The 27,973-nt window shown below is 47.2% G+C and overlaps 1 protein-coding gene across 1 annotated transcript; it reads right to left on the bottom strand.

The window, feature by feature from the left end:
• Nucleotides 1-34: 34 nt before the first annotated feature.
• On the bottom strand, nucleotides 35-27,973 carry BORCS5 (BLOC-1 related complex subunit 5). Its single transcript, XM_074109255.1, has 7 exons — nucleotides 27,380-27,973; nucleotides 26,038-26,148; nucleotides 24,828-24,994; nucleotides 20,858-20,933; nucleotides 18,736-18,848; nucleotides 15,527-15,661; nucleotides 35-272 (listed from the first exon to the last, which is right to left on the bottom strand). The coding sequence occupies exons 1-7, from the start codon at nucleotides 27,471-27,473 to the stop codon at nucleotides 189-191; spliced, it is 780 nt and encodes a 259-aa protein (XP_073965356.1). The 5' UTR covers nucleotides 27,474-27,973; the 3' UTR covers nucleotides 35-188.

The following is a 27,973-nucleotide window of genomic DNA, read 5'->3' as shown; positions in this document are numbered from 1 at the left end:
CGCCGCAATAACAGACTTTGATTAAAGCCACACTTAATAAACCTCACGCAACAGTGCGCCATCTAGTGAGGCAAAGAACGATAGCCCTCATTGGTGTCAAGTGTCCCGTGATATTTATTCATTATTATGATGATAGCGCTCGACGCCAGGCAGTCTTTACAATGTTAGAGTACAGTCAGACCAGCCGCTCATCCCTCCTGATTCCACACGAAGGGCTCTAACCTCTTCTCGGGAGGCAGCATCGCGTTTAACTCATCCACATCGCGCAGCGTCTACGGACAAACATATATAGCATAAGAAAAGTACACTGGTTCTTAATAGTTATTTATGTGGCTGGTGCATAATGAGAGGCATTAAAGTACGAGTGTGGTTTTATGAAACAAGCCGAAGGCGAGTTTCATAATAAGATCACACGAGTGTTTTAATGCCCAATTATGTATAGCCGCATACATAACTTTATCTACATGCATATCATAAGTTTTCTATAATATGTTCAGATATGGCCTGTATTTTGACTTTGACTTTGATTTTGACTTTGACTTGACTTTGACTTTGACTTTGACTGACTGAATAATAATTATTATCTACATGCATGTCATAAGTTTTCTACAATATGTACAGATATGCATTGTTAAAAAAAGTATTACCGATACTTTAATGTGAACATTAAGATGCACCCGCAGATACCAGGTTTCTTAATAAAGGCCATTTGATAGTCGTTTCTGAACATATAATAGGGAAGTTATGATATGCATGTAGATAAATACCTATACTTGGTTTGGATAGGTATGAATTTAACTACATGTAAACAAACTTCAGCTGCCAGATTTGGTACATTGAAGGATTTTAAACATAATATTTATCTATCGTTGTAATACAAACTAGACTAGTGTATTTCAATACAGAAATTTAAATGTTTAGATAGTTTCAAAGTCAAAGTCAAAGTATCTTTATTTGTAAACATAGGTGGTTACATATACACAAGGTGTTATAGCGTAATTATTGGTATCACTATGTTTCGCCCACAGGCATACAAATAATTTGCAAGTTTAAATGTATGTACCTAATGCAAAAATTATAAAATTAAAATCTTCAAAAATAAATAAATTACGAGTAAATATCCTAATACAAAACATTTGAAAAAAAAAACAAACCATGTCAAACTATTTAATACAATACGTTATAATTAAATTGTGGCAATAGATTTATTAAGATAGGCCAAAATTAATTTTATAATGTCATAATAATGTCAAAAATTTCTTACAACTATAAAGTGATCATCGATTCTATAATATGCCTTCTCCACACACCATTTATACACTTTAGCTTTGAATGTTGGGAGCTCAGTTTGCTTAAGTTCTTCGGGCAAGTGATTAAATATTTTGACTGACATATACAGCATACTTTTTCTGTAATGTGCTGTCTTAAAAGTAGGCAAAACAAGATACATGCCGTGGCTTTTTCATGTTGTTCTCGGGTTTACCTTCGCAATTTTGGAATCTGATATAGTTTAATGGGGGAATTCCAATATTTAAGACTGGTAGATAGGTATTTGACTAAATGTAAACAAAACAACGTCAATGCTCTATGCACGCACGCCCCGCAGCGTTAAACCATTTCGTCATAGGTTTTCATCGTAACATTACAAAATGTATTTTTAACTTTGCAATTACAAAAACAACTAACGCGTAATAGATAATATTTATTCGCAATTTTCCTCATGTACACAAACAAACAAATATTTCTCAAAAAATATATATCTATGCGTCATAAATCATTCGTATGATGGTGATCAAGCAGTTATTACTGGAGATGGTGGCACTTAACTATACTTCTTCTCTTAAAAAAACATTAAATAACAACATCGTCATTTTAATGTTCAATATCTCAAAAACATTTTAATTAAATAAACTAGCCATAAAATTTTCATATTTAATACAAGATACAGTAACCGTTGCGAGTTCAGTCCTGTGGGGACGATCCTGGCTGGACTACTAGGATGTCACTACTAGATTATTGTATTGTCACGCGATTTACATAAGTATTCCAAAGAAACCCGGATCTAAAGTATGAAAAATGTGTTTTCAATTAAATATCCTGAGATTTTGATATGTTAGAGATTTCAAAGTCCTAAACTACATTTAGCGTGTAGTGTAGTGACTGAGAGTGCCGCCGGCCGCCGAGCGAACAAGAAAGGGAAGCAGGCAGGGAGCAGGGTTATATTAAAAAATAATAAAAAAATACTATATGTAAATATTTTCAAAATTGCTTTCTTGGGTTTGGATATGAGGCTATTACATAACATTTTAGATATATTTTACAAATAATGATTCAACCGCATCATATCTGGAGGAGCCCAAACTTGGTATGTTTTGAAAATGATTTTTATTTCAATTTAAAACAAGTGACTGAAATATAATGATGTGATATATTTTTAGAATCGGCTTAGTAAGCCCTTTCATTAGATACCACACACGATAGGTTTCAGAACAAAATATTTTTTTCCCATACAAAAAAATGATTTAGAAACTAGTCTTACACAATAATTTTGCATTTTAGCTAAAGCTAGGAATTAGTTTTATATAAATAGACCTAAGCGAAGCCGTGGTCCTAGTGGTTTGACCTATCGCTCTCAACAGAGGTTGTGGTTCAAACCCCGGCTCGCACCTCTGAGTTTTTCGAAATTCATGTGCGGAATTACATTTGAATTTACCACGAGCTTTGCGGTGAAGGAAAACATCGTAAGGAACCTGCACAAAAACTGCGAAGCAATTCAATGGTGCGTGTCAAGTTCCCAATCCGCACTGGGCCCGCGTGGGAACTATGGCCCAAGCCCTCTTGCTCTGAGAGGAGGCCTGTGCCCAGCAGTGGGACGTATATAGGCTGGGATGATGATGATGATGAATGGACCTACAGTTTCCTATAAAAAATCGAATATTAAGTACAGTTAACTTTTGTTAAAAAATATGAAACACGTTTAACGTACAACATATACCTATACGCAATATTAACATCATCAATTTATCTTGAGCCCATATACAGGCATATATAAATATCTACTTCAATAAATCTCTGATGCATTTGAAAAGATGACGTCATAACTCCTCCCCTTTTCGTTATATATCTTTTCGGTATGGCCTAAAGATCAATCGTTCCGATTTCCATGCTTTTATGTTACCATGTGCAGCTTTTTACTGAATTTCGGGGTGTACCGCTAGCACTATAAGTAGGATTGTTTCACGCGAAAAGTAACAGTACGAGTAAGTATACAATACAATGCAGACACGAGATAAAGTCAACTCCCGACGCGCTTTGTGCGTGTGGCGTAACATTATTGTCGAAAGCAACATGGCGTCATAGAATTGACCTTCGCAAAGATGACGCTCGGTCAAAGAGTAATCTTGTTTAATTTTCCTGTTATTACTTAGGTTCTTTAACCCCACACCACAGAGCCAAAAAGAATATAAATATACTCAGCGGCAAAAATTTGGCCCACTACATACAAAACTACCTATTACTGCATACATTTGAGCATGGCCTACCAGCCCCTATAAGCTATATTTAATACTAAAAAACAGCAATAGATGGCACTACCATTCACATTTGTAAATTATAAAACTTCACATCAACCTAAATTCAACTCCTTAATTTGAAGATAAGAAACACCATAAATAATAAATTGAGAATACGAAAGTGTAGGCTACATGTGGCTTCATTTCAGCTATGAGGCTTTCGTAGTGTTTTGCAATTGTGACGCTAGATGGCGAACGAATAACCAGGATACGCTTGCTGGGCTTGCCCCGCGCTTGCACACATTCGTCGAAACTATTTGAGAGAAACATGCCATTCTCTTTTAACGACGTAAATAAGACAGAGACATCATGCGTATCTCTACTCGTCTAGGCTCAGTTGGTGAGCTTGTTGGTTGTTGTCAGTGTACCGTATCCTTAGTGTCTCACTAGATGGCAATACGTATCGTGTTATTTGTGTTCTCACTGGTGCCATCTATTGGAAAATCGAAGGAAAGAAAAATAGCCAGTTGAATAGCCAGTATTAGGGTTATACCATTTGCTTGTACTAGATGGTGTCTCTGTTATATTATCTACTTTGTGATGAGGGACAGATTTTATGCCGCTCATTATATTATCAATCATCATCATCAGCCGGAAGACGTCCACTGCTGAACAAAGGCCTCCCCCATAGAACGCCACAATGAACGCCACTTGCATCCACCGGTTGCCCGCATGTCGTCAGTCCACCTGGTGGGAGGCCTGCCAACGTTCCAACGTTCCGTTTCGTGGTCGCCACTCGAGGAAGAAATGCCATGCGAGCCATAAACACGAATTGGGATGCACCAAAAAAAAATAACCTATAGTTTTTATCTTATTTTTGGAAAGAATAGGATATTTTAAGATACCATTTTCATTGATTTTGAATTTGGATAAGTATTTTTTTTTTACGAAATACGCTGGATGACGTCACAGTGAGACAGCCACATTCCATTGCCTGGAAAAATTCAGGTCGTACATAACATAATCTGTGGCATTACAATTTGACAATAATTCAAACACGGTTTATGAACCATGACAAATAGTTTTATTTTATTTCTCTTCTTTTAGCTTCGATTATTCCTTTGTTTATTTAATGGTGTGATAGTAAATAGAATAGTTATCTTTTTAAAAATCTGATATTTAAATTCTTTTGTATTTACTTGTAACATAGTACTTTAATAATTTAATTTGTAAAAATACATTGGAAATACTCGTATACATTTCGGACTTTATGATAAACTAGCTTTTACCCGCGGCTTAGCACGCGTAAACTATTCGGTCTGGTAGTTGCAAATGAAATTTTCGGGATTTTACAAAATTCCCCTGGAAATTTCCAAATTTATATCGTGGTCTTCATTGAGGTTGTGTTGTGAATAACTGTACAAAATTCAAGACTCTAAACCCATTGCTAAAATTTCAAAATTTTTCCCTATCCAAATTCAAATTCATATCATTTATTCAGTAAATAGGCCGCAATGGGCACTTTTACACGTAATTTTTTTAAATACCAGCACTTTCGGAAAGACCATCATTGCCAAGAAGAATGCGCCGCAAGAAGCTTAGCAGAAAGTCATTTTTTCAAAATAAAATAAGTACAAATAAAATACTTAAAAACTACAGTAAGTCTACAATTAAAGAAAAAATTACAAAACAATAATAACAATAATACACGGATGTATGGGGTCCCTTAGTTACAAAACTATCCCGTGGAAATATCGGGATAAAAAGTAGCGTATGTGTTATTCCAGACGTCCGGCTACCTACATACCAAATTTCATGCCTCTAAGCCCAGCGGTTGTTATTTCGAGATTTTATCCCTATCCCGTGGGAATATCGGAATAAAAAGTAGCGTATGTGTTATTCCAGAGGTCCAGCTACCTACATACCAAATTTCATGGCTCTAAGCCAAGTGGTTGTTATTTCGAGATTTTATCCCTTGTTATCTCATGGGAATATCGAGTCAAAAAGTCACTTAAGTGTTATTCTAGATGTCCAGTTACCTACATACCAAATTTCATGACTCTAAGTCCAGCGGTTATTATTTCGAGATTTTATCCCTATCCCGTGGGAATATCGGAATAAATAGTAGCCTAAGTGTTATTCCAGAGGTCCAGCTACCTACATACCAAATTTCATGGCTCTAAGCCCAGTGGTTGTTATTTCGAGATTTTATCCCTAGTTATCCCGTAGGAATATCGGGTCAAAAATTCACTTAAGTGTTATTCCAGATGTCCAGTTACCTACATACCAAATTTCATGACTCTAAGCCCAGCGGTTATTATTTCAAGATTTTATCCCTATCCCGTGGGAATATCGGAATAAATAGTAGCCTATGTGTTATTTCAGAGGTTCAGCTACCTACACACTAAATTTCATGGCTCTAAGCCCAGCGGTTGTTATTTCAAGATTTTATCCCTATGTGTTATTTCAGAGGTTCAGCTACCTACACACTAAATTTCATGGCTCTAAGCCCAGCGCTTGTTATTTCAAGATTTTATCCCTAGGTATCCCGTAGGAATATCGAGTCAAAAAGTTGCTTATGTGTTATTTCAGACATCCAACTACCTACGTACCAAATTTCATGACTCTAAGCCCAGCGGTTGTTATTTCGAGATTTTATCCCTATCCCGTGGGAATATCGGAATAAAAAGTAGCCTATGTGTTATTCCAGAGGTCCAGCTACCTACATACTAAATTTCATTGCTCAAAGCCCAGCGGTTGTTATTTCAAGATTTTATCCCTAGGTATCCCGTGGGAATATCGGGTCAAAAAGTCACCTATGTTTTATTCCAGACGTCCAACTACCTACATACCAAATTTCATGACTCTAAGCCTAGCGTTGTTATTTCGAGATTTTATCCCTATCCGTGGGAATATCGGGATAAAAAAGTATCCTATGTTTTAATCCAGGTTATAAACTAACTTTCCGCCAAATTTCATCCAAATCCGTCCAGCCGTTTAAGCGTGAAAAAGTAACAAACATACTCACTCACTCACTCACTCACTCACTCACAAACTTTCACATTTATAATATTAGTAGGATGACAACTGTTTAAGGCCAGTTGCGCATCATGTGATTAAAGTTCTATTTTTGACACTCTTTGCTATTATAAGCAGGACAGGAACATTTCAAACTGTCAATTTGCTTAAGAGTGTAGACCTGCTTTATAACTGCCTTTGTGACGAGATACTCCAGGGGTCAAATGAGGGTCATTACTTAAATTTTGTTTATTTAAATCAGTTTATCACATTTTTGGAATCTGATTTCTGAAAACGCTTCACGAAGCCTCTCCAAATGGTTTTCGAATTTATTATATGTTGTCAAAAATTGGGACATCCCAATTATCATTATTTTAGGATTACATACAACACAATACAATGACTCGAAGACTCTTTATTGAACATCAACACATAGTAGCAGTAGAAAACACAGGTGTATTCCATTCCAAGCCAAAAAAATAAAGTTCCTACAGTCAGAGCAATAGCAATCTCAGATCAATTCAATACACTTTGCTAGAGTTTCAAATTAGGCTTGGGTCGTAACAAAGATGAAACGTGCTTTAACGTTATATAAACACTTGTGTTTTTAGGGTATCGTAGCCAAAATGGCAAAACGGAACCCTTATAGTTTCGCCATGTCTGTCTGTCTGTCTGTCTGTCCGCGGCTTTGCTCAGAAACTATCAATGCTAGAAAGCTGTAATTTTGCACGAATATATATGTAAACTATGCCGACAAAAATTTTTTGGAGTACCTCCCATAGACGAAACGTGGGGGTGTTTTTTTTTTCTCATCTAACCTTGTAGTGTGGGGTATCGTTGGATAGGTCTTTGAAAACCATAAGGGGATGCTAAAACGATTTTCGATTCAGTGATGTGTTTGCAAAATATTAAATGAAATACGTAAGTATATCAGTTTACAAACTTGGAAGATTCCGTATAAAATACGAAATCCTTAGAAAAATATTACTTAATATTTTTGTAATGGCGCGGAACCCTGTTTCGGGCGTGTCCGACACGCTCTTGGCCGGTTTTTTGTTGTATTTGTCTTCTTTTTAATTTCTTTGTAATAATTTGGGCTTGATACCTCCACGCGTTCCTGACAAAATGGGTCTTGTCAGACAGACAACCTGTCGGATCGGACGGACGGAACCTAAAAGGAGTTACATTTTTCAGTGTGTCAGTGTGTCAGCAGTCACCTGCTGCAGCAGCGAGCAGCTGCGCGCCAGCTGGTGCTGCACCTCGTGCACCCGCGACAGTCGCTCCGCGTGTGTCAGTGTGTCAGTGTGTCAGTGTGTCAGTGTGTCAGCAGTCACCTGCTGCAGCAGCGAGCAGCTGCGCGCCAGCTGGTGCTGCACCTCGTGCACCCGCGACAGTCGCTCCGCGTGTGTCAGTGTGTCAGTGTGTCAGTGTGTCAGCAGTCACCTGCTGCAGCAGCGAGCAGCTGCGCGCCAGCTGGTGCTGCACCTCGTGCACCCGCGACAGTCGCTCCGCGTGTGTCAGTGTGTCAGTGTGTCAGTGTGTCAGCAGTCACCTGCTGCAGCAGCGAGCAGCTGCGCGCCAGCTGGTGCTGCACCTCGTGCACCCGCGACAGTCGCTCCGCGTGTGTCAGTGTGTCAGTGTGTCAGTGTGTCAGCAGTCACCTGCTGCAGCAGCGAGCAGCTGCGCGCCAGCTGGTGCTGCACCTCGTGCACCCGCGACAGTCGCTCCGCGTGTGTCAGTGTGTCAGTGTGTCAGTGTGTCAGTGTGTCAGCAGTCACCTGCTGCAGCAGCGAGCAGCTGCGCGCCAGCTGGTGCTGCACCTCGTGCACCCGCGACAGTCGCTCCGCGTGTGTCAGTGTGTCAGTGTGTCAGTGTGTCAGTGTGTCAGCAGTCACCTGCTGCAGCAGCGAGCAGCTGCGCGCCAGCTGGTGCTGCACCTCGTGCACCCGCGACAGTCGCTCCGCGTGTGTCAGTGTGTCAGTGTGTCAGTGTGTCAGCAGTCACCTGCTGCAGCAGCGAGCAGCTGCGCGCCAGCTGGTGCTGCACCTCGTGCACCCGCGACAGTCGCTCCGCGTGTGTCAGTGTGTCAGTGTGTCAGTGTGTCAGTGTGTCAGTGTGTCAGCAGTCACCTGCTGCAGCAGCGAGCAGCTGCGCGCCAGCTGGTGCTGCACCTCGTGCACCCGCGACAGTCGCTCCGCGTGTGTCAGTGTGTCAGTGTGTCAGTGTGTCAGTGTGTCAGCAGTCACCTGCTGCAGCAGCGAGCAGCTGCGCGCCAGCTGGTGCTGCACCTCGTGCACCCGCGACAGTCGCTCCGCGTGTGTCAGTGTGTCAGTGTGTCAGTGTGTCAGCAGTCACCTGCTGCAGCAGCGAGCAGCTGCGCGCCAGCTGGTGCTGCACCTCGTGCACCCGCGACAGTCGCTCCGCGTGTGTCAGTGTGTCAGTGTGTCAGTGTGTCAGCAGTCACCTGCTGCAGCAGCGAGCAGCTGCGCGCCAGCTGGTGCTGCACCTCGTGCACCCGCGACAGTCGCTCCGCGTGTGTCAGTGTGTCAGTGTGTCAGTGTGTCAGCAGTCACCTGCTGCAGCAGCGAGCAGCTGCGCGCCAGCTGGTGCTGCACCTCGTGCACCCGCGACAGTCGCTCCGCGTGTGTCAGTGTGTCAGTGTGTCAGTGTGTCAGCAGTCACCTGCTGCAGCAGCGAGCAGCTGCGCGCCAGCTGGTGCTGCACCTCGTGCACCCGCGACAGTCGCTCCGCGTGTGTCAGTGTGTCAGTGTGTCAGTGTGTCAGTGTGTCAGCAGTCACCTGCTGCAGCAGCGAGCAGCTGCGCGCCAGCTGGTGCTGCACCTCGTGCACCCGCGACAGTCGCTCCGCGTGTGTCAGTGTGTCAGTGTGTCAGTGTGTCAGTGTGTCAGCAGTCACCTGCTGCAGCAGCGAGCAGCTGCGCGCCAGCTGGTGCTGCACCTCGTGCACCCGCGACAGTCGCTCCGCGTGTGTCAGTGTGTCAGTGTGTCAGTGTGTCAGTGTGTCAGCAGTCACCTGCTGCAGCAGCGAGCAGCTGCGCGCCAGCTGGTGCTGCACCTCGTGCACCCGCGACAGTCGCTCCGCGTGTGTCAGTGTGTCAGTGTGTCAGTGTGTCAGCAGTCACCTGCTGCAGCAGCGAGCAGCTGCGCGCCAGCTGGTGCTGCACCTCGTGCACCCGCGACAGTCGCTCCGCGTGTGTCAGTGTGTCAGTGTGTCAGTGTGTCAGCAGTCACCTGCTGCAGCAGCGAGCAGCTGCGCGCCAGCTGGTGCTGCACCTCGTGCACCCGCGACAGTCGCTCCGCGTGTGTCAGTGTGTCAGTGTGTCAGTGTGTCAGCAGTCACCTGCTGCAGCAGCGAGCAGCTGCGCGCCAGCTGGTGCTGCACCTCGTGCACCCGCGACAGTCGCTCCGCGTGTGTCAGTGTGTCAGTGTGTCAGTGTGTCAGCAGTCACCTGCTGCAGCAGCGAGCAGCTGCGCGCCAGCTGGTGCTGCACCTCGTGCACCCGCGACAGTCGCTCCGCGTGTGTCAGTGTGTCAGTGTGTCAGTGTGTCAGCAGTCACCTGCTGCAGCAGCGAGCAGCTGCGCGCCAGCTGGTGCTGCACCTCGTGCACCCGCGACAGTCGCTCCGCGTGTGTCAGTGTGTCAGTGTGTCAGCAGTCACCTGCTGCAGCAGCGAGCAGCTGCGCGCCAGCTGGTGCTGCACCTCGTGCACCCGCGACAGTCGCTCCGCGTGTGTCAGTGTGTCAGTGTGTCAGTGTGTCAGCAGTCACCTGCTGCAGCAGCGAGCAGCTGCGCGCCAGCTGGTGCTGCACCTCGTGCACCCGCGACAGTCGCTCCGCGTGTGTCAGTGTGTCAGTGTGTCAGTGTGTCAGCAGTCACCTGCTGCAGCAGCGAGCAGCTGCGCGCCAGCTGGTGCTGCACCTCGTGCACCCGCGACAGTCGCTCCGCGTGTGTCAGTGTGTCAGTGTGTCAGTGTGTCAGCAGTCACCTGCTGCAGCAGCGAGCAGCTGCGCGCCAGCTGGTGCTGCACCTCGTGCACCCGCGACAGTCGCTCCGCGTGTGTCAGTGTGTCAGTGTGTCAGTGTGTCAGCAGTCACCTGCTGCAGCAGCGAGCAGCTGCGCGCCAGCTGGTGCTGCACCTCGTGCACCCGCGACAGTCGCTCCGCGTGTGTCAGTGTGTCAGTGTGTCAGCAGTCACCTGCTGCAGCAGCGAGCAGCTGCGCGCCAGCTGGTGCTGCACCTCGTGCACCCGCGACAGTCGCTCCGCGTGTGTCAGTGTGTCAGTGTGTCAGTGTGTCAGCAGTCACCTGCTGCAGCAGCGAGCAGCTGCGCGCCAGCTGGTGCTGCACCTCGTGCACCCGCGACAGTCGCTCCGCGTGTGTCAGTGTGTCAGTGTGTCAGTGTGTCAGCAGTCACCTGCTGCAGCAGCGAGCAGCTGCGCGCCAGCTGGTGCTGCACCTCGTGCACCCGCGACAGTCGCTCCGCGTGTGTCAGTGTGTCAGTGTGTCAGTGTGTCAGCAGTCACCTGCTGCAGCAGCGAGCAGCTGCGCGCCAGCTGGTGCTGCACCTCGTGCACCCGCGACAGTCGCTCCGCGTGTGTCAGTGTGTCAGTGTGTCAGTGTGTCAGCAGTCACCTGCTGCAGCAGCGAGCAGCTGCGCGCCAGCTGGTGCTGCACCTCGTGCACCCGCGACAGTCGCTCCGCGTGTGTCAGTGTGTCAGTGTGTCAGTGTGTCAGCAGTCACCTGCTGCAGCAGCGAGCAGCTGCGCGCCAGCTGGTGCTGCACCTCGTGCACCCGCGACAGTCGCTCCGCGTGTGTCAGTGTGTCAGTGTGTCAGTGTGTCAGCAGTCACCTGCTGCAGCAGCGAGCAGCTGCGCGCCAGCTGGTGCTGCACCTCGTGCACCCGCGACAGTCGCTCCGCGTGTGTCAGTGTGTCAGTGTGTCAGTGTGTCAGCAGTCACCTGCTGCAGCAGCGAGCAGCTGCGCGCCAGCTGGTGCTGCACCTCGTGCACCCGCGACAGTCGCTCCGCGTGTGTCAGTGTGTCAGTGTGTCAGTGTGTCAGCAGTCACCTGCTGCAGCAGCGAGCAGCTGCGCGCCAGCTGGTGCTGCACCTCGTGCACCCGCGACAGTCGCTCCGCGTGTGTCAGTGTGTCAGTGTGTCAGTGTGTCAGCAGTCACCTGCTGCAGCAGCGAGCAGCTGCGCGCCAGCTGGTGCTGCACCTCGTGCACCCGCGACAGTCGCTCCGCGTGTGTCAGTGTGTCAGTGTGTCAGTGTGTCAGCAGTCACCTGCTGCAGCAGCGAGCAGCTGCGCGCCAGCTGGTGCTGCACCTCGTGCACCCGCGACAGTCGCTCCGCGTGTGTCAGTGTGTCAGTGTGTCAGTGTGTCAGCAGTCACCTGCTGCAGCAGCGAGCAGCTGCGCGCCAGCTGGTGCTGCACCTCGTGCACCCGCGACAGTCGCTCCGCGTGTGTCAGTGTGTCAGTGTGTCAGTGTGTCAGCAGTCACCTGCTGCAGCAGCGAGCAGCTGCGCGCCAGCTGGTGCTGCACCTCGTGCACCCGCGACAGTCGCTCCGCGTGTGTCAGTGTGTCAGTGTGTCAGTGTGTCAGCAGTCACCTGCTGCAGCAGCGAGCAGCTGCGCGCCAGCTGGTGCTGCACCTCGTGCACCCGCGACAGTCGCTCCGCGTGTGTCAGTGTGTCAGTGTGTCAGTGTGTCAGCAGTCACCTGCTGCAGCAGCGAGCAGCTGCGCGCCAGCTGGTGCTGCACCTCGTGCACCCGCGACAGTCGCTCCGCGTGTGTCAGTGTGTCAGTGTGTCAGTGTGTCAGCAGTCACCTGCTGCAGCAGCGAGCAGCTGCGCGCCAGCTGGTGCTGCACCTCGTGCACCCGCGACAGTCGCTCCGCGTGTGTCAGTGTGTCAGTGTGTCAGTGTGTCAGTGTGTCAGCAGTCACCTGCTGCAGCAGCGAGCAGCTGCGCGCCAGCTGGTGCTGCACCTCGTGCACCCGCGACAGTCGCTCCGCGTGTGTCAGTGTGTCAGTGTGTCAGTGTGTCAGCAGTCACCTGCTGCAGCAGCGAGCAGCTGCGCGCCAGCTGGTGCTGCACCTCGTGCACCCGCGACAGTCGCTCCGCGTGTGTCAGTGTGTCAGTGTGTCAGTGTGTCAGCAGTCACCTGCTGCAGCAGCGAGCAGCTGCGCGCCAGCTGGTGCTGCACCTCGTGCACCCGCGACAGTCGCTCCGCGTGTGTCAGTGTGTCAGTGTGTCAGCAGTCACCTGCTGCAGCAGCGAGCAGCTGCGCGCCAGCTGGTGCTGCACCTCGTGCACCCGCGACAGTCGCTCCGCGTGTGTCAGTGTGTCAGTGTGTCAGTGTGTCAGCAGTCACCTGCTGCAGCAGCGAGCAGCTGCGCGCCAGCTGGTGCTGCACCTCGTGCACCCGCGACAGTCGCTCCGCGTGTGTCAGTGTGTCAGTGTGTCAGCAGTCACCTGCTGCAGCAGCGAGCAGCTGCGCGCCAGCTGGTGCTGCACCTCGTGCACCCGCGACAGTCGCTCCGCGTGTGTCAGTGTGTCAGTGTGTCAGTGTGTCAGCAGTCACCTGCTGCAGCAGCGAGCAGCTGCGCGCCAGCTGGTGCTGCACCTCGTGCACCCGCGACAGTCGCTCCGCGTGTGTCAGTGTGTCAGTGTGTCAGTGTGTCAGCAGTCACCTGCTGCAGCAGCGAGCAGCTGCGCGCCAGCTGGTGCTGCACCTCGTGCACCCGCGACAGTCGCTCCGCGTGTGTCAGTGTGTCAGTGTGTCAGTGTGTCAGCAGTCACCTGCTGCAGCAGCGAGCAGCTGCGCGCCAGCTGGTGCTGCACCTCGTGCACCCGCGACAGTCGCTCCGCGTGTGTCAGTGTGTCAGTGTGTCAGTGTGTCAGCAGTCACCTGCTGCAGCAGCGAGCAGCTGCGCGCCAGCTGGTGCTGCACCTCGTGCACCCGCGACAGTCGCTCCGCGTGTGTCAGTGTGTCAGTGTGTCAGTGTGTCAGCAGTCACCTGCTGCAGCAGCGAGCAGCTGCGCGCCAGCTGGTGCTGCACCTCGTGCACCCGCGACAGTCGCTCCGCGTGTGTCAGTGTGTCAGTGTGTCAGTGTGTCAGCAGTCACCTGCTGCAGCAGCGAGCAGCTGCGCGCCAGCTGGTGCTGCACCTCGTGCACCCGCGACAGTCGCTCCGCGTGTGTCAGTGTGTCAGTGTGTCAGTGTGTCAGCAGTCACCTGCTGCAGCAGCGAGCAGCTGCGCGCCAGCTGGTGCTGCACCTCGTGCACCCGCGACAGTCGCTCCGCGTGTGTCAGTGTGTCAGTGTGTCAGTGTGTCAGCAGTCACCTGCTGCAGCAGCGAGCAGCTGCGCGCCAGCTGGTGCTGCACCTCGTGCACCCGCGACAGTCGCTCCGCGTGTGTCAGTGTGTCAGTGTGTCAGTGTGTCAGCAGTCACCTGCTGCAGCAGCGAGCAGCTGCGCGCCAGCTGGTGCTGCACCTCGTGCACCCGCGACAGTCGCTCCGCGTGTGTCAGTGTGTCAGTGTGTCAGTGTGTCAGCAGTCACCTGCTGCAGCAGCGAGCAGCTGCGCGCCAGCTGGTGCTGCACCTCGTGCACCCGCGACAGTCGCTCCGCGTGTGTCAGTGTGTCAGTGTGTCAGTGTGTCAGCAGTCACCTGCTGCAGCAGCGAGCAGCTGCGCGCCAGCTGGTGCTGCACCTCGTGCACCCGCGACAGTCGCTCCGCGTGTGTCAGTGTGTCAGTGTGTCAGTGTGTCAGCAGTCACCTGCTGCAGCAGCGAGCAGCTGCGCGCCAGCTGGTGCTGCACCTCGTGCACCCGCGACAGTCGCTCCGCGTGTGTCAGTGTGTCAGTGTGTCAGCAGTCACCTGCTGCAGCAGCGAGCAGCTGCGCGCCAGCTGGTGCTGCACCTCGTGCACCCGCGACAGTCGCTCCGCGTGTGTCAGTGTGTCAGTGTGTCAGTGTGTCAGCAGTCACCTGCTGCAGCAGCGAGCAGCTGCGCGCCAGCTGGTGCTGCACCTCGTGCACCCGCGACAGTCGCTCCGCGTGTGTCAGTGTGTCAGTGTGTCAGTGTGTCAGCAGTCACCTGCTGCAGCAGCGAGCAGCTGCGCGCCAGCTGGTGCTGCACCTCGTGCACCCGCGACAGTCGCTCCGCGTGTGTCAGTGTGTCAGTGTGTCAGTGTGTCAGCAGTCACCTGCTGCAGCAGCGAGCAGCTGCGCGCCAGCTGGTGCTGCACCTCGTGCACCCGCGACAGTCGCTCCGCGTGTGTCAGTGTGTCAGTGTGTCAGTGTGTCAGCAGTCACCTGCTGCAGCAGCGAGCAGCTGCGCGCCAGCTGGTGCTGCACCTCGTGCACCCGCGACAGTCACTCCGCGTGTGTCAGTGTGTCAGTGTGTCAGTGTGTCAGCAGTCACCTGCTGCAGCAGCGAGCAGCTGCGCGCCAGCTGGTGCTGCACCTCGTGCACCCGCGACAGTCGCTCCGCGTGTGTCAGTGTGTCAGTGTGTCAGTGTGTCAGCAGTCACCTGCTGCAGCAGCGAGCAGCTGCGCGCCAGCTGGTGCTGCACCTCGTGCACCCGCGACAGTCGCTCCGCGTGTGTCAGTGTGTCAGTGTGTCAGTGTGTCAGCAGTCACCTGCTGCAGCAGCGAGCAGCTGCGCGCCAGCTGGTGCTGCACCTCGTGCACCCGCGACAGTCGCTCCGCGTGTGTCAGTGTGTCAGTGTGTCAGTGTGTCAGCAGTCACCTGCTGCAGCAGCGAGCAGCTGCGCGCCAGCTGGTGCTGCACCTCGTGCACCCGCGACAGTCGCTCCGCGTGTGTCAGTGTGTCAGTGTGTCAGTGTGTCAGCAGTCACCTGCTGCAGCAGCGAGCAGCTGCGCGCCAGCTGGTGCTGCACCTCGTGCACCCGCGACAGTCGCTCCGCGTGTGTCAGTGTGTCAGTGTGTCAGTGTGTCAGCAGTCACCTGCTGCAGCAGCGAGCAGCTGCGCGCCAGCTGGTGCTGCACCTCGTGCACCCGCGACAGTCGCTCCGCGTGCCGCGCGTTGCCGCGCTGCCGTTCCACCATCATGCTGTATAACCGCGATATCTCCGTATCAGCCTGAGGGCAACAATATAACTTTTTATTAAAATTATATTTTCACAAACAGACTTTTTTTTGCCAACTGCACATTTTATCGGCTGTACTTGCATTGTCATCCAAACTACATTTGAGTGCCAAACAAGTCGATGCCAGTAACCGTTGAATTGAAGAGTTCTATCCTGCGGAGACGATCCTGGCCGAACCACCATAATTTCACTACCAGATTATTGTATGTACTGTCACCAGATTTACACAAGTACCTATGCCAAATTTTCAACTCAATCTGACCACTAGAAGTGGGTCAAATTTAACTTGCAAGATTTGACCCGCACAAACATTGCATGTTAAATAGCTTGTAAAAATCTATACTAAATACCAGAATTGTTTTTCTTTTACAAGCTTTTACTTAACTTGCAATGTAACTGTACATATTATGTGCGGGTCAAATCTTGCGGGTTGAATTTGACCCACTCCCAGTAGTCAGATTGACTTCAATTCGGCATACTTATGTAAATCTAGTGACAATTATAATAATCTAGTAGTGACATCCTGGTAGTCCGGCCGGGATCGTCTCCGCAGGATGGAACTCCTCAGCGGTTAATGGCATCGACTTTTGTCCTTCCGGGCATGTGTCCGTTTTGTTACGTTTTTTTCTTAATAATTTTCGTAACAAAATGGACACTTCCATACAATCTTTTGGGGACACATCTGGAAACACTGTTTTTACACCTCGGAATCATGGATTTTGTTGAAATTGGAGATAAACTAAAGATACAACGGTAGACAGAAATGCCCAATTGACAAATTTTGACAACAATATTCTCCATAATTACATCTCTTTTTTTTCTTTAAGTATGAAGGGAGGCTTAGTAGCTTGTCTGCCATTAACCCTCCGTACAGCGTAGAAAGAAAGAAGAAAATTGGGTTCTAACGAGGAATCTCTTAGGTACATTGGGGGGCGGACGGATCCGTCACACGGCAGACCAGAGGTTAAAGCCGCATATGATTTACTGTCATTTGGTGCAATGAAGCTTCTGTACTTGTACTAAACTTTCCAAAATTGCGGAATTTGTCATATAGGAAAATTTCGGAAACTTCTCACAATTTTGTATGGGGATTGAAACTTTCCGTTTTTTAAATTTAAATTTCCTATATTTCTTGTGAAAATTTCCAAAAATTTCCGAGAACTTTTCCTACTTTTTGGAAACTTTCTGCAACTTGCACATCTGTAGGGTCGATCAAGTTTTTCTTGTTTTTTATTCTGTCCCGGGCACTGGGCACGGGCACCCGGGCTTGGACAACCAAGAGACATCAGTGACAGAGTTTCTTAAAGACTGTTATTATGATATATGCTACTAATGCGCTCAGGAGATTGTCCATGAAATAACGGACTTTTAACTACGACAAAAATGTACGCTCTATGAACTATAACCACAGAAAACATGGAGAAACTCGTGGTTTTAAAGAGTTGTCCAGGGGACGTAAGCATGGCAACGCGGTACAGGGAAAAGTTGATCGACCCATTAAGATACGTACCCGTTTCAATCTACGAATAAAATAATAAGTCAGGAATTGTTACTGTGTTAGAAAAATGGCCTTGCGTGCCCTAGTAGGCGGGGCTTCAAATCCGTGTTCTACGCGTCATCTGACATTGTGTGTGTGTGTGTGTGTGTGTGTGTGTGTGTGTTATTTATTTATTTAATTCATAAAAAGTTTCACAGCATTACAGTTTAACCAACGCACTGTGAAATTTATATACGGATTAACACAAATAGTACATTATGGAACAAATACAATAAAAGCAATTACACTTTAACAGAGGACGGTCGTACATCCATCTTCTCGCAGAACTTCAGACATTCATCACACCAGCTTAACCAACTACTCGCAAACACATCGAAGCTTGGGGCCGATTCGAGGAGCGAGTTCATTAGTTGTAAAGCGCGAACTAGAGACGATTTTCGGCGGGACACACTACGCGCTACCGGTTTCGCAAATAAATGGCGACAACGAGGCCGAAAAAGAAATCTAGTAGGTGACGGAACATATAGACATGTTACTTCTTCACGCAAAAAACAGCTGGACGGATTTGGATGAAATTAGGTATATAGATAGCTCTCCATAAAATCTCGAAATAAAAAGCAAATGAGCAAAGTAAATGTTATAATTCGAAATAACAACCGCTGGGCGACATGCAAATTGGCATGGTTGTTTTCTTTTTTTTTTTTTTTTTTATTCGACTGGTTGGCAAACGAGCAAGTGGGTCTCCTGATGGTAAGAGATCACCACCGCCCATAGACAACTGCAACACCAGGGTATTGCAGATGCGTTGCCAACCTAGAGGCCTAAGATGTAATACCTCAAGTGCCAGTTATTTCACCGGCTGTCTTACTCTCCACGCCGAAACACAACAGTGCAAGCACTGCTGCTTCACGGCAGGATTAGCGAGCAATTTTCAACGCAACGTCAATGAAAATCACGCGAGAATTTTGTAAAATCCCGTAATTTCAATTCAACTGCTGTATCTAATGATTTACGCGTGCGAAGCCGCGAGTAATCACTAGTACTGCGATACGTTACACATCCATACTTATACTTAATTACTTAATACTTAATATACTTAAAATAATGCGAAAGTGTGTTTGTGTGTTTGTCCGTCTTTCACGCCGTAACGGAGCGACGGATCGACGTGATTTTTGGCATAGAGATAGTTTATGGGCCCGAGAGCAACATAGGCTACTTTTTATCCCGGAAAAATGCACAGTTCCCGAGGGAATAGCGCGCGATAACCGCAAGTAGGTTATATAAATGCGCGAAAGTTCGTAAATCTGTTTCTTACGTTTGTTAATTTACACTTTTTTTGTTACCATTTTGTATTTCCTTTTTGTACAATAAAGAGTAAACAAACAAACCAACATATTACTACGATTTTTATTACGATGTTTACTTGCTTTTCTGCTGAGCCGACTAGTGCCGGCACCCACCTCCCTCCCTTGCGCCTGCAGCCGTGTCGCCAACCGCTACCAGCCTCGCGCGTCCCCCCTCCCGACACACACACACACACACACACACACACTAGTGCCGGCACCCACCTCTTTCCCCTGCGTCGCCAGCGCCACCTGGTCGGCCGCGAGCGGCACCGCGCACGCCGCGAGGTGCGCCTGAAGCCGCGTCGCCAGCCGCTCCCAGCCGCGCGCGTCCAGACCTGACACAACACAGATCAGTCAAGCCCATTGGATCAACAAAAACCGGCCAAGAGCGTGTCGGACACGCCCAAAATAGGGTTCCGTAGCCGTTACGAAAAAAATAAGTAATATTTTTCTAAGGATTTCGTATTTTATACGGAATGTTCCAAGTTTAGGTATATTTTATACCTTAGGCTGCTATTTACTCTTAGACTACTAATAATTCTCAAGTTTTCCTTGTAAGTTTGATACGCTTACTACCATTCTGATTTTTTTTTAATTTTTTCTACCCATCGGTTTAGATATTAGAGGGGGGACGCTCGATTTTTAATGAAAATTTGGACTTTAAAGTTGAATATTTTGCAAACAAATCACTGAATCGTTATCGTGTAAATCGTTTTAGGAACCCCCTAATGGTTTTAAAAAACCTATTCAAAGATATTCCACACTAAAAGGTTGGATGACAAAAAAAACACCCCCCTTTTATGTCTATATGGGAGGAACTCTAAAAATTTTTTTTGAATTTTTATTGTACCATTTTGTCGGCATAGTTTACATATATATGTTCGTGCAAAATTACAGCTTTCTAGCATTGATGCTGAGCAAAGCCGCGGACGGACAGACAGACATGGCGAAACTATAAGGGTTCCGTTTTTGCCATTTTGGCTACGGAACCATAAAAATACACGGATTTTACGAGAGATGGGCCGAATGTGGTTTGAACGCAAAGGTCTGAATACGAACTTTGACCGAACATTGGGTAAAAATAAAAAATTCACCCGAACGTCTATTCAATTTCCCCACGCTGACTTGCATTTCAATTTCCCCCGCGTGGCCCGAAGCCGGCCGGTCATAAGCAGATGCGTCATCGGCGTGTCGCTTGAGATTGTCTACATTAAATAAATAAAATAATAGGGCTTTTTAACCGACGAAAAACAAACGGATGAGGTTCTCGAGTCGACACGTATATATTTTTTTATGTATGACCAGGCATAACTTTTTTCTGAGTAGTCCAATTTTGATAAAAAAAAAAATATTGGATATCCCTCGAAGTTGGTACTATATAAATTTAGAAAAAAAATATTCCAAGAGTGGAAAAAACGGATAAAACAAAAACTTTTTAACAAAAAAATAAAAACCGCCAAAAAAAACTGAAAAGCAAAAAAAACCTTTTTTATTTAACCTTAATCTAGGTACTAGTTTGAAATCAGTGCCTCAGCACAGCACAAGCCATCAGGAGTGGACCTATATTTGTCTTGGGCTTATATCACTCCTTCTGGCTCGTGCTGAGGCACCGACTTAAACTAGCACCTAGATAAAGGTTAAATAAAAAAAAGGTTTATTATCTTTTACTTTTCAGTTTTTTGGCGGTTTAATTTTTTTGTTAAAACAAATTCCGGTACCCAATGTTCGGCATTTAAACCGAATTTCGGCCGAATGCCGAAGTTCGGCTCAAGCTGCCGATATGAGGTTAAACCAAATGTAAAATGAATATCAACCCATCCCTATTTACTATATAATATGGCGAGGTACCTATTTTTTTCGCGGACGCCATTTTGAAATATTACATAAATATGGCGTCTACAAAAAAAAATACGGCGAGGTACGTCCCCCCTATGTCACTCCGACAGTTATGATTCTTATGATGAATCCGTTATGACTGTAGAGAGGATCCAAGAAATAGACATACATACATACACTATGGCGTGCATTGGTGGTGTAAAATTGTGTGCCCAAAATAAGAGAACGTTTGGTATTTTGGAACTTAATACTTCGAGGTTGAATGCCATGGAACAGAGACAAACGAACTCTAAACTACTTTATTTATATTGATGTTCGATATTAGCGCCGCCACATATTACGTTTTATATTGGAACTAATGAGGCGCGTGGTTGTCAACAGGCATTGATCATAGTTCAGCAAATGAACTATAGATGGCGCTGTATCGATCAGAGGGTACGCCAGCCTACACTCGGCGATATTTAGCTCTACAGACGTATTGGAATATTAAACAGACGCAACGACATACCTTCCAACACCTCCGGGTCCCGGGCGCCAGGCAGGCCCAGCGTGCCACGCATTATAGGCAGGAAAGTGGGAATTTCCTGTGGACAAACAGTATGGTGGAATGAGTTTTCTCAAACATGCAATATATTGTTTATGTTGTGTTCCTTAAAACATAGAAAACATATAAAAAAAACATAGGTTAGGTTATACAAGCGCCTTAGCCACGCGAAATAGCGGAGCTCCGTCGATTTAGAGCCAAAGAACTAAAAAAACTGTCAAAGCGGCGGCTAATGACTCGCTGTATTACATTATGGCTAGCCGTGTTACATTTCGGCTAGCCGTGTTGAAGAACGTATCCAGCCGCATTCAATACGGCTAATCGTTGAACCGCTGCATTTCAAAACGACCCTGTTTTTGATAACGGCGGATTATACGATCTGTCTGCGACATAGACACTAGATACTGATGATATATGATGATGATGATGATAATGATGACGAGTCAGGCTACCTGCAGTCGCCGTATGTCCTCATCCAGGGCAGTGTCCGTGGCCGGCTTGACCACCACGATGTGATGATATATGATGATGATGATGATGATTATGATGATGACGAGTCAGGCTACCTGCAGTCGCCGTATGTCCTCATCCAGGGCAGTGTCCGTGGCCGGCTTGACCACCACGATGTGATGATATATGATGATGATGACGACGTGTCAGGCTACCTGCAGTCGCCGTATGTCCTCATCCAGGGCAGTGTCCGTGGCCGGCTTGACCACCACGATGTGATGATATATGATGATGATGACGACGTGTCAGGCTACCTGCAGTCGCCGTATGTCCTCATCCAGGGCAGTGTCCGTGGCCGGCTTGACCACCACGATGTGATGATATATGATGATGATGATTATGATGATGACGAGTCAGGCTACCTGCAGTCGCCGTATGTCCTCATCCAGGGCAGTGTCCGTGGCCGGCTTGACCACCACGATGTGATGATATATGATGATGATGATTATGATGATGACGAGTCAGGCTACCTGCAGTCGCCGTATGTCCTCATCCAGGGCAGTGTCCGTGGCCGGCTTGACCACCACGATGTGATGATATATGATGATGATGATTATGATGATGACGAGTCAGGCTACCTGCAGTCGCCGTATGACTCATCCAGGGCAGTGTCCGTGGCCGGCTTGACCACCACGATGTGATGATATATGATAATGATGATGATGATGATGATGATGATGATGATGATGATGATGATGATTATGATGATGACGAGTCAGGCTACCTGCAGTCGCCGTATGTCCTCATCCAGGGCAGTGTCCGTGGCCGGCTTGACCACCACGATGTGATGATATATGATGATGATGACGACGTGTCAGGCTATCTGCAGTCGCCGTATGTCCTCATCCAGGGCATTGTCCGTGGCCGGCTTGACCACCACGATGTGATGATATATGATGATGATGACGAAGTGTCAGGCTACATGCAGTCGCCGTATGTCCTCATCCAGGTAGGGCTATGCCGGTATTGGGCTTGATGGCAATACCGGTATTATTCCGGTATTCAAATTTTGAAAACCGGTATCCCGGTATTTCGGTAATTTTTCGGTATATTCCATATTTTCCCTTTATTTTTCTTTCTTTCTGTATAAGTCTGTTGTTTTGTTGAAATATAACCAATATACATGAAAAGCAAGATTTAATAAACTTCCCTTTTAATGAGCAAGTATTAAAAAAAAAAACTTAAGTTGTTAATTGTTAACCAATACTTATATAGCGTTGGCAGGCCTCCCACCAGGTGGACTGACGACATCGTGAGAGTAGCGGGAAACCGGTGGATGCAAGTGGCAAGTTGTCGTTCATTGTGGCGTTCTAAGGGGGAGGCCTTTGTCCAGCAGTGGACGTCTTCGGGCTGATGATGATGATGATGATGACTTATATAATATGGAATTGGATTCTCTAATTCTTCGGTGAAAATTGTTTCACCGATTATTAGTTCCCAACCAAATTTTCGCATAATTTCTTTCGCTTGTACGAGGCTCATTAAATATCCAGTTCAAGCTTGAAAGGTCTCAACTGATGAAATATACGCTCCGCCCGGAACCAGCTCAGCTCCAAAACCCCGAGAGCTTTCAGCTAAAACTTCAAAACCATTTCGAATGCCTAGGTAGCGACGTGGACGATTACAACGACGGGTTTATGGAAGCTGTTCATACGATCGGATCTAACTTCTTCAAAACCCGCCGTACTAGAACCAATAAGCTCTCGCGCTCTGGCCTTAGGCTCATGCAGGTGAAGCGTGAGATGCTGCTACAGTCTTCTGGTGACGCTTTATCAGCAGTTCAATAGGCAGATCTCAAAATCTCTGAAGCGCGATGTACGCCGATTTAATACTAATAAATAGCATTGAAGAGGCTATTGGGCGTATCAGAGGCTCTAAGGTGTTTACCAGGGATCTGTCTGTAAGTCAAAGCAGGTTAATGAAGTTGAAGACCGACGACAGCAGAATCATTTCACCCAAACCTGAGCTGTTGGGGGAAAACGAGAGGTTTTATGGATAGTGACACGACAAACCGAACACCCGTCGAAAATCTAGCTAAAGACCCGAGGGCTAGATTAACCCGACACTATCACGAAGACATCCCAGACGTCAGCCTGTACGAGATTAGTATGGCCCTCAAATAGCTTAAGAATGACAAAGCCCCGGGTGACGATGAAATTACAGCCGAAACTCTTGAAGGCGGGTGGTAAACCAGTCCTTAAGGACTAAGACGCCGTTTAGTTCCGTCCTCCACCAAGGGGGAACATCGAAAGCATGGAACAGAAGACAGTGGTGGTGCTCATCTTCAAAAAAGGTGATAACACCTTGCTGAAGAATTATAGACCCATCTCACTTCTGAGCCATGTTTACCTACAAGCTGTTTTTCAGGGTCATCACAAATCGTCTCGCAAGCAGGTTTGACGATTTCCAGCCTCCCGAACAAGCCGGCTTCCGAAAACCTATCGTACCGTAGAACACATGTACGTTGCGGCAGGTTATACAGAAGACCGAAGGGTATAACTTCCCCCTTTGCCTTGCATTTGTGGACTACGAGAAAGCCTTCGATTCGATCGAGACTTGGACTGTGATGCAGGCTCTCCAGCGGTCCAGTTGACTACCGGTATACCGAAGTGTTGAAGTGTCTAGTGTCTGTACAAAAACGCCACTATGTCCGTCCGATTACATGACCAGAGCACGAAGCCTATTCCTCTGCAGCGGGGAGTCAGACAAGGAGATGTGATCGCTCCGAAACTGTTCACCGTTGCATTGGAGGATGCTTTTAAGGTTCTGGACTGGAAAGGACGAGGCATCGCCTTCGATTCGCCGACGATATTGTAGTCATGGCTGAGACCATGGAAGACTTCAGTGCTATGCTCGCCGACTTCAGCAGGTTCCAACCGAGTTGGCCTAAAAATGAACATGGGCAAGACGAAAGTCATGTCTAACTAATGTCCATGTTGTCCCAACTCCCGCAATAGTCGGGGGCTCTGCGCTCGAAGTTGTTGACGACTATGTACCTATACCTGGGACAAACGGTCCAGTTAGGTAGGTCCAACTTCGAGAAAGCTTACACTACAAATAAGCAAAGCAAACTTGTGCGCGGTAAATTTGAAATTTGAAAGTAGATTAAGAGGTAAGTAACTTCAAAAGCCATAAGTCTGAAGACAAGTTATTAAAAGTGCTTCTTGTTTCAAATTAAAGTCGACTATTACTATTTTAAGCACAAGTCAAAATACCGAAAAACCGGTTTTGTAGATATTTAATACCGGTATTAAAAGAGGGGAAAAAAATGACCGGTATCCCGGTTTTTCGGTAATACCGAATACCGGTATCCATGCCCTACATCCAGGGCAGGGTCCGTGGCCGGCTTGACCACCACGATGTGATGATATATGATGATGATGATGATGATGATGATGATGATGATGATGACGAGTCAGGCTACCTGCAGTCGCCGTATGTCCTCATCCAGGGCAGTGTCCGTGGCCGGCTTGACCACCACGATGTCCCTCGCGCGCTTGGTCTTCCGCGCCTGGAGGGAGGCTTGTCGTCGCTGGAGCAGGGACTTCTTCGAGCTCTGACTCTGGTTCTTCAGCGATGCCTTTGGGGAATCTGGATGGGAAGATTAGAAAGGTCAGTCATGTCAGGGGCAGTCAGGCCACAGTTCCTATTAAACCGAGTGGGCCCTTTAACAGGTGCAAATAATTATAACAATTAGGAGTCGATGGTTGCCATGAAGTCTATTCCTGATTATGTTTTCGTGATAAAGTTTTCTTGAAACAGTTTTCGTGATTTGATTTTTTTTGTGATAAAGTCTATTCGTGATAAAGTAATTCGTGAAAAAGTTTTTCGTGATTAAGTACTGACACGGCCGGAATCGGTCGGATCATCATCATCATCATCATCATCAATTTTTTATCCTATTTTTTTGCGAGGATTAAGGTGATTTACAACCAGCGAGGCGAGACGAGAATTGAAATTTGTATGACGGCGCCCGCGGCGGGCGCGCGAGATTGCATACAAATTTCATTTCTCGTCTCGTTTCGCCTCGCCGTTCAAAAATCACCATTAAGTCCACCTGTGTGACCATGCCAGCCTTATCGGAAGACTCAATGCATCATCAGTTAAAACATGGATTGTGATGAAACTTAGTGCAGGTATTTTATAAACAACATTTTTTAATGTGATCTTTAGGAATACCCATGGGAACTTGATAAAATCTATGTACATCTAAGGATGAATTGGAAGGAGAGAATTTGATCTAATATTTAAGGTATGCAAAGCTACTAAACAACTAGTGAAACTAGTGAAGTTAAACTGTAGTTATATAAGTTTTTGGTAAAAAAATCATTTTTCATACAAGCTTTTTTGCTGACTGTACTTTTTGTCGACTTTATTTGCATTGTCACCCAAACTACATTAGCATACCAAATTTCAAGTCAATGGCCGGGCTACCAGGATGTCACTACCAGATTATTGTATTGTCATGCAATTTACATAAGTATGCCAAATTTCAAGTGAATCCGACTACTGGAAGTTGGTCGAATTTAGCTTACAAGATTTGACTACAGTACAGACATACAGACAACAGGACAGGTGAAACTAAATTAATATGTAATAAAAGCTTGTAATAAGATTAAATCAGTTCCACCTACCTCCGATGGGCCTGTCCACAGTGTAAGATATGTATGGTAACTCGGAGTCGGAGCACACACTGGCTCCTGGAGAGTTGTTGCCGCTGGCAGAAGGCTCCACTCTCCGCGATTCTATACACAAGACTAGATTAAAATCATATACACCATGTATCTTTCTTGAATTCAATTAACTTCGACAAAGTTCATTGATAGAAACTACCTGGTATATTGTAGACAATTGGGATTATAATGGCCCCTTCGAACAATGCAATGATTCTGCCAATGTCAATGTCGAGGTTGGATAAGACACTGCCAGTCAACTTTAGGTTGAGTATGGACACATGATCTTCGGTAGAATACTAGATTAAATGTTTTGCACATAATTACATAATTGTTTTAATTCTTGATTATCTTTTAAACAGTATTTTTATATGGCTTTCACACTTGCTGTTGTACCATGATGTATTTTACCAATGTAGATGCGAGGACCACATGAGGCATGATCAACAACGGCCTTAGTGGGTGGTGAACAGGGCAATCGCCCGGGGCCACGCTCCTGCAGGGGCCTCGCGCAACAACCGAACGAAATTTTAAAAAAATATAGATTTTTTTAACTATATATTAAAAAAAAAACCTTTATTGCCACAACTTAAAATTACACATTGTTATAAAAATAAAAAAATGTGGGAGAAAAATAAAAAGTTTGGACAATGGGTCCCCAGTCTCAACATATGCTGGGCTTAATTTCCCGGCGCTGCTTTTCAGACTGGTCCCTGTGAGGATGGCCAGTCGCAGCACATCTCACATTCCAATACTGGATAAGCCATCACATACTATTCACGAAGGACAAAGGGCCTCACAGAGACCTGCCTGCTGGGCATGATGTTTGGTTTACGTATATAATATTTTGATTTAGGAGGAAAAGAAAGGAAACCTAAAACTGGATGGTATTACTGCTTGGTTACTTTTACTGATGGTAAAATCTATGTCTTTACTCGCACACATCTTTGGTCTTTCTCCCCGACCTTTATTCACTACATCTCTTTGCAATCATACTGCCCACTGTGATGAAAAAAATATACAGTGCCGGTTTTAGCACTTCCAGCACCCCGGGCGAGAGTCCACGGCACCCCCAACTTTCGGGTATTTTCTAGAAGGTATACTGCTATAGGCTTCAACTGCCCCTTTAAGTCCGGCGCCCTGGGCGGCCGCCCCACCGCGCCCTACCCTACCGCCGCTACTGAAAATATAGGCAATCTGGTACGAATCGGGTTGTCTCTTTCACCAAAGGCATCTTTTTCACTCCCAGAAATATTACGACAAACATGCCACGTGAAGTACTAGTATTACTGGTTTGACTGACCTGGTACATTGCTGACTGCTATGGTATGCCCGCGGCGCACCGGCGGCGCCCGCTGGGCCTTCTGCCGCGGCACTGACGACTGCTCAGACCCCATTGACGAAATGTACTCAAACAGAGAAGCAAATGGCGTGTGAAGTTCACAATCCGCACTGGGCCCGCGTAGGAACTACAGTCTACAGCAGTGGGATGTATACACGAAGGTGAATTATGAATGCACTAGGCAACACATACTCGATGTAGTAAGCGTAATAGGCCGGATATTTCCTAATATTTAACACATGGATAATAATCTAGCACGTAGCAATGACCTATGTATTGAAAATACAAAACAAATCAGTCCATAAGGATGTAATAAAAGTAATGCTGTACTATGGTAATTTTTCACACACGGATACTTCGCACGTTTTATGACTGACTGGACCGTTGCCCGTCAAACTATTAACGGTATGTTGAGAACTTAAGTTTTAAGTTACTATGAGCAAAATAAATACAATAATTATTATTTTGGTTTGTTAATAGACTTCTCACATAGTGAACCTGAGGAAACCACGATAAAAACATTGCCAAAATTGTCAAACAAATGTCATGATGCCA

This window comes from Choristoneura fumiferana, chromosome 28, assembly GCF_025370935.1.
Source record: "Choristoneura fumiferana chromosome 28, NRCan_CFum_1, whole genome shotgun sequence".
NCBI classification, from domain to species: Eukaryota; Metazoa; Arthropoda; class Insecta; order Lepidoptera; family Tortricidae; genus Choristoneura; species Choristoneura fumiferana.
The sequence above is the reverse complement of the archived record's forward strand: the minus strand, read 5'-3'. Positions and strand labels throughout refer to the sequence as shown.

Coding starts and splice junctions, on each gene's coding strand:
- BORCS5 (XM_074109255.1), bottom strand. CDS start 27,473: ATGGGGTCTGAGCAGTCGTCAGTGCCGCGGCAGAAGGCCCAGCGGGCG. Junction 18,849..20,857: donor GGACCCGGAGGTGTTGGAAG/GTATGTCGTTGC, acceptor GTGTTGTGTCAG/GTCTGGACGCGCGCGGCTGG. Junction 15,662..18,735: donor TGGCGACGCAGGGGAAAGAG/GTGGGTGCCGGC, acceptor TGTTGCCCTCAG/GCTGATACGGAGATATCGCG.